The 18,452-nt window shown below is 39.7% G+C and overlaps 2 protein-coding genes across 2 annotated transcripts in view; one reads left to right on the top strand and one right to left on the bottom strand.

The window, feature by feature from the left end:
• The window catches only part of tpo (thyroid peroxidase), a 112,201-nt gene that overhangs the window by 87,439 nt on the left and 6,310 nt on the right, over nucleotides 1-18,452 (top strand). The window contains exons 9-11 of the mRNA XM_062040859.1: nucleotides 1,730-1,967; nucleotides 2,040-2,248; nucleotides 3,426-3,599. Coding sequence (XP_061896843.1) covers nucleotides 1,730-1,967; nucleotides 2,040-2,248; nucleotides 3,426-3,599 — 621 coding nt within the window. The remainder of the gene's footprint in view (nucleotides 1-1,729; nucleotides 1,968-2,039; nucleotides 2,249-3,425; nucleotides 3,600-18,452) is intronic.
• zgc:136872 (uncharacterized protein LOC678524 homolog) overlaps nucleotides 16,956-18,452 on the bottom strand; it is a 70,205-nt gene continuing 68,708 nt past the window's right edge. Inside the window, exon 23 of the mRNA XM_062042312.1 lies at nucleotides 16,956-17,093. The gene's annotated coding sequence lies outside the window, so the exon portion shown is untranslated. The remainder of the gene's footprint in view (nucleotides 17,094-18,452) is intronic.

The raw sequence follows: 18,452 nt of genomic DNA, 5'->3' as shown, positions 1-18,452 counted from the left end.
CCAGCATCACATAGAGACCAGCCCAGGCATGACGGTGAGGTCTCGGCCCTATAGGCTACCCGAACACAAACGCAAAGTAGTTCGGGAGGAATTAAAAACCATGCTGGAATTGGGAGTGATAGAAGAGTCACACAGTGCATGGTGCAGCCCCATACTTCTGGTAGGGAAGAAAGATGGGTCTGAGCGGTTCTGTGTGGACTACTGCAAGGTAAATGATGTGTCACATTTTGACGCCTACCCAATTCCCCGGGTCGACGAGCTCCTGGACCGTTTGGGCACTGCTCGTTTTTACACGACACTGGATTTGACTAAAGGCTACTGGCAGATTCCCTTGTCTCCAGCGTCTAAGGAAAAAAACGCATTCTCCACTCCGGAAGGTTTATACCAATTTGTGACCCTTCCGTTCGGCTTTTTCGGTGCCCCCGCCACATTTCAGAGACTTATGGACCGGGTACTGCGGCCCTACGCGGCATATGCTGCCGCCTATCTGGATGATGTCCTCATCCAGGGGGACAACTGCACGGTTTGCGGACCTGACCAGCCCACTAACTGATCTCACACGAAAAGGTGCTCCAGATCTGGTCCAGTGGACGGAGCAGTGCCAGCAGGCATTCGAGAAGGTGAGGAAAGCACTTTGCGAGGAGCCGGTACTGCACATGCCTGATTTTTCCCTCCCATTTCTTTTGCAGGCGGACGCGTCGGGCAGAGGGCTGGGAGCTGTTTTATCCCAGTAGAAGGGGGGCAACGACCACCCCGTCCTGTACATCAGCAGGAAACTGTCAGAACGGGAAACCCGATATAGCACGGTGGAGAGGGAGTGCCTCGCCATCCGGTGGGCGGTCGGTGCCCTCCGGTACTACCTGCTGGGACGCCCGTTCAGCCTCCGCTCGGACCACAAACCCCTCCAATGGCTCCACCGCATGAAAGATGCCAACGCGCGGATCACCCTTTGGTATCTCGCTTTACAACCCTACCATTTCAGAGTGATCCATAGGCCGGGGGCACAGATGGCCGTGGCGGACTTTGTCTCCCGCCCTCATGCGGAGGCGGATTAGGCGCAGCCGGACGATGTCCCGGCCTAAGTCTGGCTGTAGAGGTATGTGGGGGTCGGTGTAGTCAGCGCTGCCTGCAGGAGAAAAAGTCACTGCCTCTGTCCGTGGTGCTGAGGACAGACCGCCATCAGACGGGGGCGTGGCAGTGCTGACGGCGAGACACAGCTGGCAGGTGATTAGATTTCACAGGTCCTTAACATTTCTGTTGTCCTTAACAGTAAGCGGCCGGGAGCAGGAGGAGGAGGAGGATACAGACGTGGCTGAAAAGTCACGTTCCATTAGGAGAGAAAACTTTTGTTGACAACTGTGTCATTAAAACCTTGTTAAACCTACATGCTTGGCTCCGGTGCCGTGTCTGACAGTGGGACTGCGAGGACGCAACCTCCACAACCTCAAAAGATGAAAAAGTTTTATTCAATCATGATCACTAACAACACTTTTACTCTTATAGTGTTTGGACTTGTGGAGCGAAGATACATTCTGAGATCACTAATAATAACATTTAGGTGACTGTATGTATATATTTAAACCAGTATGTATAATTTTGAAAATCGAAAATAGGTCAAAATTGTGCAACCGATCACGTCAAAGTGAATAATCAAACCATTACTGTGTACTAAGTGTGAGGGTTTTGATTTTATGATAAATGAATTAACTTCACGCAATGTGCTTTTCAGGATATAATGATTGGAGAGAGTTTTGTGGACTCAAGCGCATTCAGACACTTGAAGGCTTTACACATTTTGTAATAAATGGGAGTGTTGCTGGAAAGATACTTCAAATCTACAAACACCCGAACAACATAGACGTGTGGCTGGGGGGGCTGGTTGAGATTTTTCTACCAGGTGCAAGAGTTGGTCCTGTCTTTGCATGCCTGATTGGAAAGCAGATGAAGGCACTTCGTGATGGCGACAGGTGAGATCCACACTGTAAAGTTACTCAACAAAAGTCATAATTTTTTTTAGATAATAATTTCTGTTCCTGAAGATTTTGGTGGGAGGCAGAAGGTATGTTTAACCAACAGCAGCGGGACGAGCTTCTGAAGTTTTCGCTGTCGAAGATCATCTGTGACAATAGTGACATCATTGAAGTCCCTCCCGATGCTTTCAAATTTGAGAAGTACCCTTCAGGTTATGTCTCATGTCATGATTTACCAGCAATTAACCTGGAGGGGTGGAGAGAGGAAAATAGTAAAGGTGTGCTTGATAAACTAATTATATATGTACAGTATATGTATATATATATATAAATGTATATGTGTATATATATATATATATATATATATATATATATATATATATATATATATATATATATATATATATATATATATATACCGTATTTTTCTGACTATAAGTCGCAGTTTTTTTCATAGTTTGGCCAGGGGTGTGACTTATACTCAGGAGCGACTTATGTGTGAAATTATTAACACATTACCGTAAAATATCAAATAACATTATTTAGCTCATTCACGTAAGAGACTAGACGTATAAGATTTCATCGGATTTAGCGATTAGGAGTGACAGATTGTTTGGTAAACGTATAGCATGTTCTATATGTTATAGTTATTTGAATGACTCTTACCTGCTTGGCACTCAGCCTCAAGGGTTGGAATTGGGGGTTAAATCACCAAAAATGATTCCCGGGCGCGGCCACCGCTGCTGCCCCCTCACCTCCCAGGGGGTGATCAAGGGTGATGGGTCAAATGCAGAGAATAATTTCGCCACACCTAGTGTGTGTATGACAATCATTGGTACTTTAACTTTAACTTTAACATACCAGGCACGTTCTCAGTTGGTTATGTATGTGTCATATAACGTACACTAATTCAGCCTGTTGTTCACTCTTCTTTATTTATTTTAAATTGCCTTTCAAATGTCTATTCTTGGTGTTGGATTTTATGAAATAAATTTCCCCAAAAAATGCGACTTATACTCCAGTGCGACTTATATATATTTTTCTCCTTCTTTATTATGCATTTTCGGCGGGTGTGACTTATACTCCGAAAGATACGGTATATATATATATATATATATATATATATATATATATATATATATATATATATATATATATATATATATATATATATATATATATATATATATATATATGTATGTGTGGGAAAAAAATCACAAGACTATTTCATCTCTACAGGCCTGTTTCATGAGGGGTTTTCCTCAATCCTGAGGATTGAGGAAAACCCCTCATGAAACAGGCCTGTAGAGATGAAATAGTCTTGTGATTTTTTTCCCACACATACATATTACGCTCTACCACGGTATCGAGCACTATTTTTTGGATAATCTAAGACATATATATACATATATATATATGTGTATGTGTGTCACCATTTTATGTTATTCTTTTCAGATTTAAAAAGCTGTGGCTGGCCAGGACAGATCAAGCATGGGGATTACGTGCTGTCCTCGATACCTGGAAAACTGCTGGCTCTGTACTCCTGTCATCATGGCTTTGAATTGACTGGTGCTGCTGTAATTTTTTGTGAAGGACATCAGTGGAGCAATCAACCCCCACAATGTGATGGTATGTTCACGACTCGTCAGGAATATTCAGTGAATGTCAAACATTTATATACTGTAGGTCTTGTTATTTACAGCCACGTAAAATACCAAATGCATTTAACCATGTACATTGTTTGCCAAGAGCGGGCATATTTTTGATTAATTTGACTGCTATTTTCGTTAGTAATCCGTTCCAAAACGTCAAAGACTGAATCATACAGAAATCAAATCAATGACTCCCATACTAAATAATGCAAGTCCAATTAAGTTGTCCCAGACACACACAAATGTTAAAAGGGATCTATAATTATTTTCCTCGTTTCTGAATTATACATCTTGTTACAATCTTGGATACTTGTGTTAAAAAATGGCAACACATCAAATCATAGGGTTTAAGCCTTTTGGCGTGAGCTTGCACGGAGTTTTGGATGCCGCTCTTCGCTGGATTTTGCATTATGGCTAAGTTGTGACGTCAGTACTTATTTGGATATTAAGTCGAGCTCTCAGGCAGTGGTGGAGTAACTCTCTCTGCTTCAGGCTATGAGAAAACACAAAAGTAGTATTTTTTCTTTTTCAAATATATTTTATTGAATTTTACAGTTAAAATCTCATTTGACAGTCATACTTTGCTCACACAGACCCTTCATACAGGCACACATCCTCTCATACACACTCACATGCACACTTGAGGAGAGAGGTGCACTTGAACTTTAACAACTCAAGGTTTACAGTATAGACATTATTGGAAAAAATACCCAGATATTGTATATATATCCATCCATCCCCCTCTGGCTCAGGATCAGCAGGCTATCCAGACCATAGCAAGATGGATGAATATTCCTCGGCATCAAGGATCCTCAGGAAGTGATCACAAGATCACCTCCCGAGGACCTCTCCACCGTTCACACTTAAAAAAGAAGAAGAAAGTCACAGGCCTTGATCAGATGCAAAAAAAATACACAATAAAAAGTCACAAAAAAAAAGCAAGTAAACCGTGACAAAACCATATCAAAAGTGACACAAAAAAGCAATAGTAGGGGCGGCATGACGTAGTGGGTAGAGCGCCCGTGTCAGAAACCTGAGGGTTGCAGGTTCGCTCCCCGCCTCTTACCATGTCGTTGTGTCCTTGGGCAGGACACTTCACCCTTGCCCCCGGTGCCGTGAATGAATGTTGAATGAATGATAGGTGGTGGTCGGAGGGGCCGTAGGCGCAAATTGGCAGCCACGCTTCCGTCAGTCTACCCCAGGGCAGCTGTGGCTACGAAAGTAGCTTACCACCAGGTGTGAATGAATGATGGGTTTTTAACATGTACAGCGACTTTGGGTACTTAGAAAAGCGCTCAAATGACGCAAGACTGTCCTCGAAATAAATGTCTTTTATGCATTTAATTCCATTTGAGTACTTTAACTGTACCAGTTAAAAAATGTTCTGTCTGTTATCGATGGAATAAATGCATGATTGTGACACATTGGAAATATTCAATTGTTTTTTAATTTGAGAAACAATTTTGATATAATTTCTTACTACTACATTATGGCTTGTTGATTTAATAGAAGAGACTGGTTTAGTAAAAAGTAGAAATAGCAATGACTTGTAAGGTTTAACTAATGACTGCAGTTCCAATTTCAGCCACAAGGGAGCAGAATTAAGTGATTAATTATTTGGGAACCCCATCTTCCAATAGGTCAATGCGTTCAGATTTGATGCCCAGTAATAATTTTTGAACATTGGAAGACCCAGTCCCCCTTTCTTTGTAGATCTGAATAAGTGCTTTTTGGATATTCTGCGTTTTTTATATCCCCACACAAAATCTAGAACTAAAGATTCAAGTTTTTGGAAAAAATCTGCAGGAATTCGAATAGGTATGTTTTGAAAAAGATAGATACATTTTGGCAGAGTGATCATTTTGATAGCATTCACTCTACCTAACATAGAGAGAGGTAGGGTCTTCCAATACTCAATACGCCCTTTCAGTTTCTCAAAGACTTCAGTAAAGTTCAATTTTAGTAATGATTCATAATTTTTTAGATATTTTTAAGCTGAGATAGGATATATAGTTTTCTGCAACTTTAACTGGGTTTTGACTGATCTTAACATTATCTCCTAGGAACAAAAGCTCGCTTTTGGACCAGTTTATTTTATAACCAGACATTCTACCAAACGAGTCTACATATTCTAAAAGAAGTGGTAATGCAATTTCTGGCTCAGTAAGTGTAACAAGTACATCATCTGCATAAAGTGAGATGAGACTCTCTGATGTGCCCACTGAAAATCCTTTAATATTGAGTTCATTCTTAAACCAATAGCCAGTGGTTCTAGGGCCAAATTAAAAAGTAAGGGCGTTTCGCCCTTACATTCGGCAATCGCCACACTGCGATGCAATTCAAAACTATCCGATATTACATTATTGGTTATGACATATGATTTTGGTGCAAAATAAATTATTTCAACCCATTTTATAAAATTTTCTCCAAACCCAAATAATTTGAGAACATGAAATAGATAAGCCCACTCAATTTAATCAAAAGCTTTATGAGCATCCAGAGTCAGGACGGCTGCCTTTTTGTTTCCTGTGCAGTCCGAGTACAACAAGTTCAATAATCTCCGTACATTGCCGAAAGAAGGTCTGTCCGGGATGAAACCGACCTGGTCCGGATGAATAATTTCTGTTATGTGGTTGCTTAACCTTGTTGCGAGTACCTTAGTTAGAATCTTATGGCCTAGATTGAGCAGGGAGATAGGCCTATAATTGGCTGGATGGAGTGGATTTTTTTTCCCTTTTTTGGTATTATACATATATGGGCTTCATACAAGGAGCTTGGGAGTTTGTTGTTTAAAAAAAGAGTCATTTAACATTCTAAGTATTGTAGGGGACAGTATTTCACTAAAAGCTTGATAAACTCTGCACCAAATCCATCTGGACCAGGGCTTTTATTCACGGAGAAATATCTCAGTGCTTTTACCAGTTCTTCAGTTGAAATAGTATTGTCTAAAGAGTTCAGATGAGTTGGACTCAGTTGAGGTAGGTTTAATGGAGTAAAAAAATCATTTAAATCATTAGCCGATATAGCTGAACTAGATTTATATAATTCTGAATAGAAGTCTTAAAGACATTGTTGATATCCTGTAAATCTGTACATGTTTCACCTGTTTTTGAGCATATTTTGTGGATAGCAGCTTTGGCTTGATCTCCTTTGAGCTGTCTAGACAGAAGTTTTTGTGGTTTATCAGATATTTCAAAATGTTTTTGTTTATTTGTCAGTAAGAGTTTAGAAACTTCCCCGTCAAGAATAGAGTTGTATTCATTTTTCAGTTTCAGCATCTTATTGTAGTCAGACTGCAAAAGAAAATATATATGAATTTCTTCCATTTCTTTAATTTCTTTTTTTTAATTCTGTCTGCCTTTTTCTTGCTTCTCTTTGTTTTGAGCTTTCAAATGAAATTAAATATCCTCTCACAGTAGCTTTAAGGGCTTCCTTATTCATCTCAATAAAATCTTGGATAATCTTGTTCATATACTCTTTAAAATCTTCATATATTAATAATTGTGGAATAAATCTCCATTTTTGTTTACAAAGTAACGCATTAGTCCCAACCAGTGTTGGGACTAACGCGTTACTGTAACACCGTTAGTTTCGGCGGTAACTAGTAATCTAACGCGTTATTTTTTATATTCAGTAACTCAGTTACCGTTACTACATGATGCGTTACTGCGTTATTTTACGTTACTTTTTATGTAGTATAAAGTGTGTTTTATCGGAACGCTTCAGTGTCATCGTTCTGATTCTTCTTGTGTCACAAGCCGAGGAAAAGAGACATGCGCTCTTTGTGTGTGTGAGTGTGAGTGTGGGGAGGGAAGAGAGAGAGGAGGGGGGGCGTGTCTGATCATGGCGGAGCTGCAGTCGAGTTTGTTAACATGGAGATATTTTCACTACTTTTCTTTTGTCGAGCACAAAGAAAGTAACATTTTAGTTAAATGTAAATTGTGCTTTGGATCAAAGATCCCATCTACTGCCCAAAACAGCAATTCAAATCTGCTGAAACAAGCTACATAAGCAACATGCTTCGACGAAGCTAGTAAAGAGAGACAGCGACTCCAATGCTACTTCACCTCCACCACCACCACTTAAGGATTAACTCTGCCTCTGCTCATCATTCAGCACTGAAGGTACACACTCTGTCAATCAATGTTCCCTCTAATTGTTCATGTGTGAGCAAACGCAAAAACTCTCTGAGCATTCAGTGGAGCCCATGTGAGCAACATCAGACGTGCACACTGTGGCTACACCAGCAGCACACCTGTCCCAAACCTGACTAAATAACAACTTCAATCTCCATCCATCCATCCATTTTTTACCGCTTGTCCCTTTCGGGGTTGCTGGAGCCTATCTCAGCTGCATTCAGGCGGAAGGCGGGGTACACCCTGGACAAGTCCCCACCCATTGCAGGGCCAACACAGATAGACAGACAACATTCTCTTATTATTATAATCAAATGACAGCAGTCATTTCCATTTCTAATATAAGTGTTTAGGCCCACTTACAATGACAATAACAACAAATATTGTTTTTCATGAACTGTGTACTTGTATTGTTTGTCTGGGTGGAGGTCCTGCTTTGGAAATAGTTTGTACCCCTTTCAGATATTGCATTTAGTTCCCAATTAAAACATTCTCATGTTGCACAATGAGATGTAAGCAGGGGATCATGTGTACATTCCTGCAACTTCCTGTTTGTAAACAATATATTTTTATTAGTATTTATTTACTATACTAACAGCATTTAATTATTAATATTTATAAATTAAGATTCCCAATAAATGACACTAGAATAAGCACACATTTGATTGGTAAATCATAGTGTAACAACCTGGAATGACACTTTATGTGTGGTGTTGGAGTTGTCCCACTTTTTGTGTGGCTGTAAACGCCTCACTGGCTAAGTGCCTTATGTGCATGTGTTGGCGCAAGTGAGAAAGAGCGAGCGGCTGCTGTTGATATAACAAAGTTGCTTTTGGTCTGGTTTGTACTGCAGAAAATGACTACTTTTGCTAGATATCATTTTTTTTACTAATGTTTTGGTGATGTGTTTATGGCCGACAATAAAGAGTTTTGCTCAGTAAAGTGATGGATGGAATTCATGTCCTCAAAGCGTCTCGACAGACGTTACAATATTCGAACAAGGATGACGAAAAGTGTTTTCTCTGTCGTGTCCGTGTGTCGAAAATTGTTATGCGCTTATTTTTTTATTTGATTTTATGCGTGGCATAGATTTGCCGTGCGCAGAGGATGCTTGAGCAGTGCGCTATTGCACAGGCGCGCACCTTAGATGGAACGTTGCTGTCAATTCTCTTATATACTCTTTCATTCTAGACTTCTAGAGTGTTTGATTATCACATCACTCTAAATGTATAGACTATAAAGTTCACAAACATAAAGAGGGATCCTAGTGGGCCAGGCCAATCTTTCCTTATCTCTAAACTAAAACTGGGGAAATGTGTAGAGTGTTCTGGGCTTCAGACATGATTTTGTGTCAGAATTCCTTGAGGAAAAAATGCCTGGTAAGGCTTTGTGTATGTAGTGTGTGCCTTTCTTGCTTTTCAGCTATGCTGTTATTATGCTGTTTGTTACTTATGTATGCTATGTTGCAGCTATTTAAAATAGTTTTGTCAATTTGTTCAGGCCAGAAACAAATTGGCAGAGGTGTGGACTCGAGTCACATGACTTGGACTCGAGTCAGACTCGAGTCATGAATTTGATGACTTTGGACTCAACTTGACAAAATGTAAAGAGACTTGCAACTAGAGTTAGACTTTAACATCAATGACTTGTGACTTCACTTGGACTTGAGCCTTTTGACTTGACATGACTTGCTACTTTCCCCAAAACCCAAAGATTAAAAAGTTATTTGGGAGCGTGCCGCTCCGTATTTTTCCTTTTCTTTGTCTGTGTCTATCAGCGTGTTGTTCCTGTCAGCTGGTGTGCTCTCATTACAACAGCCAATCAAATTAGATCTACGCTGTTTTCATCCCACAGCTCTCATCCAATCAAATTGCAGGACAACCAATGAAGAAGATTGTCAAACAATGTGGCAGTGAGAAACAATTATGCCAAAGTTAATTTTGTTTGGGTATTAAAACTACGACTCGGTCAACAAAAAACGAATAGCCCAAATCATGCAGTTCGAATATTACAGACGGAGACGTAACAACTTCCAACTTCGTTCAACATTTGAAGATACACAAAGAAGGGTAAGTTTTGAATGTAAGCTAACGTTTATTGGCTAAGTAACGTGACTTTTATTTGCTGTGTAGTTAAATCAGTGAGGCTGTAAACTCATTGCTAACGTTATAACCATAGACATCTTATAAGGGTACGCAGCATGGAGCGCTACTGCCTACAGGCGCAGACGAGACGCGGGGCCGCCATCTTGGAGTGGTGATCGCTCCACTAGTGCAATTCATTTGGCAGGAGCAATGAACTGTCAGCGCATTTAATTCATCTTACCTCACTGAATACCACTGATTTTCACGCGCTTTTTTGTCATACGTGTAGCTATGATAAAGGAAACATGTTTTGGCGTGTTTTATTATTCATAGTTTGCTTAACAGTAATATAATATTCTTATACGCTATAAGTGACCAGACGTCCGAGATCAAAACTGGTAATATAATCCCAGAGAAAGGGGAAAAAAACGGTCAGCTATTTTTAAATTGAAGAAACAATATGATTAGGTTATATATACATGCGTATATCATACATAAACAATGTATGAAAACATTAGATATCTATACATCTTATAGACTGTATCTCTGTTGCTGCAGCAGCAGAGAGTTTATTCTGTCTTGACACTTTGTATTGATATTTTGTATTACATTCTTCCCTTAAATGATCATGTTTACAGTCATTGTTTTATATGTATTTTTTATGTATGTCGCTTTGGATAAAAGCATCTGCCAAATACTTCAACATAAACATATATAAACACCTGTAAGTCTTTATATCAGCTAAAATCACCAATCTGTTTCACTAGATTCAGAATAAAACCAAATTCTGTCTTACCCAACAATGTTAGTATTTGAATATTGTTACTTGAAGACTTATTCCTGGTTACAATTATACTGTTAAGAAAGTATTGTCTTATATTTTGCCTAAAATGAGAATGCATCATAATCAGTGGCGGCTGGTGAATTTTGTTTTAGGTGGGGCTGAAAGTTTGTAAACCAAACCTCCGTAGGGGGGTCATCCTCCCCCAGAAGATTTCTTTGTGATTTTCACATACAAATATTGAAGATCTTTGCTCCTTCTCAACTCTGTGGTAATATTATTTTCATAAAATACAACCAATAGTACATTAATGTTAAATTTTACTTGTGAAAAGTAATCCCCCGATTCCTATTTTCAACAGTCCGCTCATTTGAGCAAGAAAATGCTGAACACCATCTTTGTTTTCTACCTGTCAACTGTCAGTTTAGGCTGATCGCCGGCTCCTCATCACCACTTCAAGATGGCGGCCAAATTACTCGTGTCACAGCAACCAATGCTGTGTCTACTTATAAGATGTCTATGGTTATAACGTCATTACAAACACGGCAATCTGTTGCGTCCACTGCAGTTCGCTAACCTTATTCATACTTTTTGTCAAGTGATTTTTTTTAAGCAGGGCTGCATGAGGTACCTATACATAACATTACGTTAATCAATGTATCACACACAGTAACGTAACGTTAAACGCGATCAGCAGCACCGCGTATTTTAGCCACCTACAAAAACACAAACATAGTCAAATAAAGGTCAGTTAAAATGTATACTATATTAAGAATATGTGTACATATTGCATAGGGCCCTGACATCTAAAAGTACAACTCTGTTCATTGTTTTGTTCATGTTTTTGTTATGTTTTTCATATGTACGCACACATCAACACACATTCAGTATGAGATGAGATCAATGAGATCAGGTAAGAACAGGATAGAAACTGCTGTGGAACTAGTTACAATGCAATATGCCATGGAAATACAATGTTAACACTTTTGTGCAAATAAGTACAGTTGCACTTGTTTTTTCAAATGTGTTTATTCTGTAAAGGAATGAGTTAAATGTTTAAAATGACTGGATAATAGTGCTATTATGAAGTGCAATGTCAGCACTATTTTTTTTCCTGCAATTTCAAATGCACTTGTTTTAATAAATAAATACAGCGTTTTAAAAGCATACACAATCTGTGTAAATATATTAGTCTGTGGTTAAAAGGACTAGAAATGACTCGAAATTCAAAATGCAGGACTTGGGACTTGACTTGAGACTTTCCAGTCTTGACTTTGGACTTGACTCGGGACTTGCCTGTCTTGACTCGGGACTTGACTCGAGACTTGAGGGCAAAGACTTGAGACTTACTTGTGACTTGCAAAGCAATGACTTGGTCCCACCTCTGCAAATTGGCCCTTTGAAACATATCTTTGTCTTTGTGTGTTGTATGTAGACCACATTGCTTAGCAGAGTTCAGTGATGCAAATGCATGTCAAGTTGATCAACAGATTGTATTATTCTCCAGTGCAATAACAGTACTGACATGAAGGCTAAAAGGGCATTAATGGGAGCTTTAAAAAAAAAAAGAAGAAAAAAAGAAGTAACTAAATAGTTACTTTTCACAGTAACGCATAACTTTTTGGTGTAAGTAACTGAGTTAGTAACTGAGTTACTTTTGAAATGAAGTAACTAGTAACTGTAACTAGTTACTGGTTTTCAGTAACCAACCCAACACTGGTCCCAACACTGGTAATTGGTAAGTTGAAATATGATTGTGCACCTCTCTCCTCCACATTCATGCTCAGATTCACACATACACAACACTCACACCCCATTGTTCACCCCCTCCCTCTGTCCCCATCGTGTGTAGTTCAATGTTTTGGAGTGAAATCTCCATTGCGATGTTGTCCATAAGACGTCGTGTTGGTCGATTCCCCAGTCCAAAAGTCCCCCACCCCCGTCTTCAGGCGTAGGGCGCACACTCGTAGTTGCGTTCACTGTTCCCAGCAATAGCTCAGCAGCGAAGTGTTTTTCTTTTTTTTTCCTGCGTCCTCCGGTGAAATAAACCTCAGTGAAAAAGTGTATTTCTGCTTTATGCTTATTATAAGCCTTGTGTGGTAGAGCCGTTACTGATGATTAGCCACTAAGATGTTTTATAATGAAGGTCTTAGTGTCTGTAGGAGAGATAAACACCTTTACCTGGCCGTTGTACTCCACATGCAGGCGAGTTGGAAAACGTAGCATAAACTTGATTTCCTTCTCCCGCAGCATGTTCATTACCTCTCGAAAGGCCCGTCTTTGCGCTGTCACCTCGGCAGTGTAGTCTGGCAACAGGAACACGCGCAGGCCGTTGTAGATCAGCTCCTGGCCGCGGCTCAGTCGAAGATGTAGCTACTTGTCCTGGTAGAAGTGTATTCTTGCGATGATGCTCCTGGGGCGCTTGCCGTCACCATAGCGAGCGAGCGGGACACGGTGCGCGCGGTCCACCACTGGCTTGGAGAAGTTACTCGCTCCAAACAACTTTGGTATCAGGTCCGCAACGAAATCTGTAGGTCTTCCCTTTTCTTCTTGCTCTGGTATCCCGACTATTTTTATGTTATTACGTCTTGAGCGCCCTTCCAATTCGTCTATTTTAGCTGCCAATTTCTCACTGCTCTTCTGCGTTTCAGTCAGTTTTTGTTTGAGCGCTTCAATGCGGCACTCGTGGTCGGAACCTTGCTGCTCCATGTCCAGAGCCTAAAGCTTTTCCTCAAGCATGTCAAAACGTTTGTTCATAGACTCGAGTATCTTATCTAGCAACTTCTCCAAAGTTGATGACGCCATCTCAGCGCAAGCCTCGAGCTCGTTTACGGCCACAGGTGACTCTGATTGCTTCCCTCTTTGTGTCCTGGGCATAATCGTTGTTATCTATGTTTTGACAGAGTATAACTCACCCAGAGTGATAGGCATGCATATACAGTAGTTGGCCAAACGTTGTCAGTTTTAGTAAAAAAAAAAAAGAAGCAGAATTTGAATTAAATCTTGCAGTTTTCACCGGAGTTACTGCAGAGGTAAACTACTGCGTGTGCATCTTAGCCACTCCCCTATTCACAAAAGTAGTATTTTGATCTAAGCTTTTTAACATGCTCTAACATGAAAGCAGCTTTTTTTTTAAGACTCGAACTGCGAGTGTGTTGATCGCAGATGTTGTGACAGGGTGAATCTGTATCGTGTATATGAAGTTATTTATGACCATGTCTGGAAAAAAAATGGGTGACGACTGCAATATATATATTTAAACAGTGTACATTTTCAAAAGATAAAATGTAATAGTTTTGGATATAATGGTTTCATTTACAATCTGGAAACACTGGAACATCTTGCAGACTGACTCAAAAAACAGCTTATAAATATGACTGTGGAGCAAAATTTACACAAAAACATATCCAATACATATTATCTGGACTAGTGTTTCTTAACCATAGGAACCATTGTTGGGCCATAAGCACCAACTAGAGGGCAGCCATCTGTTTCTCAGCTGTATGGGCCACAGCGATATTCAGTTGCAAAACACTTTTCCACCACTTGTGGCAATAATAACAATCTCAAACAAAGAAGTTCAGAGCTAAAGTCATTGAGAAATTTCTTAGGTCACATTCTTGCGCTAAGTGGTGAAGCTGTATTTTCATTTGCACTTTTATTTTATTGCCGGTTTGGTTAAGAAGCATATTGTATATATATATATATATATATATATATATATATATATATATATATATATATATATATATATATATATATATATATATATATATATATATATATATATATATATATATATACAATAAGTACAGTTGCACTTGTTTATATATATATATATATATATATATATATATATATATATATATATATATATATATATATAATATATATATATATATATATATATATATATAAATATCAAAAAGGAAACACAGTTACAGTTAAAAAAACATGCAATAAAGAAGGTTAGTTAAAAATCAAAAAGTACTTTAATTCCTAAACCGCTACATCACTATATCAATAATAAACACACACATATGATCACCACCACCACCAGTATGTGATGGGTTCTCAGTTCTCACAGTAACACGCTTTGAGTGTTTTGAAACGTGCTATATAAATGTAATCCATTATCATTATTATATACATGTACATACAGGATACTGCAAAACTACTTTATTTCAAAGGTGTACAAGTAGTGGACCATTTCACTTTTATTCTTTCAATTTGAGGGTGCCGCGGGATTTTTGCTCATTTCATTTACCGTATTTTTCAGACCGTAAGACGCACATAAAATCATTTCATTTTTGGTCTGATGTGACCATGCTAAATTTATTGGCAGCTTCTGAATCCAGAAAAATACATGAATTAGCGCATAATTATATAAAGAGCGTGGTTCAATGTGTAGGAAAAAGTACTGGTTGTAGAGAGGAAATTACATTATTTTGCATTGTTTTCTGCATTTAAAACCGTAATTATTCTCTATAAAATGTGTTTTGTGTTAAAGCGGTCCTATGACAGTTCCTTGTGGTTTTTTAACCATTTTGACCTCGCGGCCCAACTCAATTAACTCATTGACACTGAATAAGTAGTCTTACTCTTGATTTGAATAATTTTCAATAATTATATAACCTATTTAAAAATTAAAACCTCATTTAATGATATAAAAATGTGTTATTCATAAAGATTATCATTTAACACACACATTAGGCTTACATCAGGCTAATTAGAAAACAAAGTACTAACCAAATACACCGCATAAGAAGGGAGTCATAAATAACTGAAGAAAAGTACCAGTACATACAATTGTGTTGTGGTAAAATAATAATAAATAGACTTAGACAAACTTTATTGATCCATAAGGGAAATTGTAACTGAGCTACTGTGTGAAACAAAGGATGGAAAGGGTAAGGATAGAAAGGATAATGCAGGTATAAAGTAGACAAAAATGTACCATGGTAGCAATATGAAATATAACATAAGTCTATTTCTATATCAATAATAACACATATGATCACCACCACCAGCATGTGATGGGTTTTCAGTTCTCACAGTAACGCGCTTTGAGTGTTTTGAAAAGCGCTTTGTAAGTCTAATCCATTATCATTATTATATGCATGTACATATACAGTATACTGCAATACTACTGTATTTTAATGGTGTACAGTAGTGGACCATTTCACTTTTATTCTTTCAACTTGAGGGTGCCGCGGGATTTTTGCTAATTTCATTTACCGTATTTTTTGGACTGTAAGAGGTAAAATCCTTTCATTTTCTCAAAAATCGACAGTGCGCCTGATAACTCTGTCTGCCTAATGTACGGAATAATTCTGGTTGTGCCTACCGGCCTTGAAGCTATTATAGTTGGTACATGGTGTAATGACAAGTGTGACCAGGAGATGGCAGTTACACATAAGAGATATGTGTAGACTGCAAAATGACGGCAGTAAACAACACCAAAACTTTAAATGTTCCATTGAGAATATAAAACATTACACACAGCGCTCCAAAATCTGTCAAAATGTTTTAGTATGAAGCCGCACCGCTTGATGGATTGTCGGAGCATTACGGCTACCGTAGTCAGACGTACTTTGCTTATTATGATGAGTGTATAAGGACCGCAAAATGGCACCCATGAGCAGACACTATCTGGTGTTTTGTTTCGCAATATTATGCAAAACCAACTTTTCTTACCTTCTGGTACCTGCTGATGTGTATTTGGGATCTGCATAAGTCCTGAAAATGTGTGCACATCCACCATTGTATAGTCTGTGTCGACACTGTAGTCGAAAAGCTTTTTCTTCTTTTTTATCTTCTTGTTGTGGGGCATTCATCCTACACTGTTGCCATTTCTAATACAAATTAGAATAAAGCGTGGCGAAGTTGGTAGAGTGGCTGTGCCAGCAATCGGAGTGCTGCTGGTTACTGGGGTTCAATTCCCACCTTCTACCTTCCTAGTCACGTTTGTTGTGTCCTTGGGCAAGACACTTCACCCTTTGCCTCTGATGGCTGCTGGTTAGCGCCTTGCATGGCAGCTCCCGCCATCAGTGTGTGAATGTGTGTGTGAATGGGTAAATGTGGAAATACTGTCAAAGCGCTTTGAGTACCTTGAAGGTAGAAAAGCGCTATACAAGTATAACCCATTATCATTTATAACTTATATCTATCAGTAGACTTGCTATAAAAGCGCTAAAAACTACCGGTGTAGTGGGTATATATAATTCACCCACGGAACTTTAGTTATTAGAGAGTTCCGGTCGGACGGTTTTTCACGGGACACAATTTATTTATTTTTTATGTTGATGTTGTGACTTGTGGCAGCACATACACATGGTTTGTTGTCTCGTTTGTTGTCATGTTGGTTGGCTTGTCGGGTGTCGGTCCGGGCCTGCCCTTACGCTCTGCCGCACCGTCCTTCGCGGCCAGTGTCGTGCCGTCGTTTGGGGCTGGGGTGTGTGCTGCCGGACCTGTGGGGAGGAGGTGAGGTGATCGGCTAGTTCTCGCTGGACAGTGGGTGCCGAAACTTGTATCACTGCCCCGCAGGCCTCTGTATGGATTTGTTAGTTTATATATATATGTGTGTGTGTGTGTGTATGTATGTATGGATGGAAGTAGGTATGTATATGTGTATGTATTGATAGATGTAGGTATATATATATGTATAGACTTAGACTTCCTTTTTATTGTCATTTAAATTGGAACTTTACTGTACAGGTAAGAACAAAATTTAGTTTCATTAGCTCATGGTAGTGCAGGATAAAAAAGCAATAAGGTGCATATATAAATAAATAAATAGGTTACTGTACAGATAAATATATTGCACTTTTTCATATGCATCCATGTTTATGGATGTATGTTATATTGTCTTTTTTATTCCAGCGTGTTAATCCATTTTGGGGGGAGTTGAGGGGATAATTATGATGCATTCAAGAGTCTTGCGGCCAGAGGGAAGAAGCTGTTACAGAACCTGGAGGTTCTGCGGAACCTCTTTCTAGAGTCCAGCAGTGAAAACAGTCCTTGGTGGGGGTGGGAGGAGTCCTTGCAGATTTTCTGAGCCCTGGTCAGGCAGCGGCTTTTTGCGATCTCCTGGATAGGAGGAAGAGGAGTCCTGATGATCTTTTCCGCCGTCCTCACCACTCTCTGGAGAGACTTCCAGTCTGAGGCATTGCAGGCTCCAGTCCAGACAAAGATGCTGTTGGTCAGCAGGCTCTCTATAGTGCCTCTGTAGAATGTACTGAGAATGGGGGGAGGGAGCTGTGCTCTTTTCATCCGACGCAAAAAATGCATGCACTGCTGAGCTCTTTTTACAATGTGTAGGGACCAGGTTATATTGTCAGTTATCTGCACCCCCAGGAACTTGGTGCTGCTTACCATCTCCACCGCTGTGCCGTTGATGAAGAGTGGAGCGTGGCTTGACTGGTGCTTCCTGAAGTCAATGATGATCTCCTTGGTCTTGTCGACATTCAGGACCAGGTTGTCGGTTCTGCACCAGTCAACCAGATGTTTCACCTCTTCCCTGTAGTCCATGTCTTTGTTGTCACGGATGACGCCCACTACTGTCGTGTCATCCGCATACTTCACAATGTGGTTAGTAGTGAACCTGGCGCAGCAGTCATGGGTCATCAACGTGAACAGCAGCGGACTCAGGACGCAGCCCTGGGGGGACACTGGAGGTGTTGTTGCCCACTCTCACAGACTGTGGTCTGTCTGTGAGGAAGTCAGCAGCCAGTTGCATAGGGGGGTACTGAATCCAAGGGGGGCCAGTTTGCTCACCAAGTGCTGCGGGATGATGGTGTTGAATGCTGAGCTGAAGTCCAGAAACAACA

Source organism: Entelurus aequoreus, linkage group LG03 (assembly GCF_033978785.1).
Source record: "Entelurus aequoreus isolate RoL-2023_Sb linkage group LG03, RoL_Eaeq_v1.1, whole genome shotgun sequence".
In the NCBI taxonomy this organism is placed as follows: domain Eukaryota; kingdom Metazoa; phylum Chordata; class Actinopteri; order Syngnathiformes; family Syngnathidae; genus Entelurus; species Entelurus aequoreus.
This window is presented reverse-complemented; position numbering and strand designations above follow the sequence as displayed.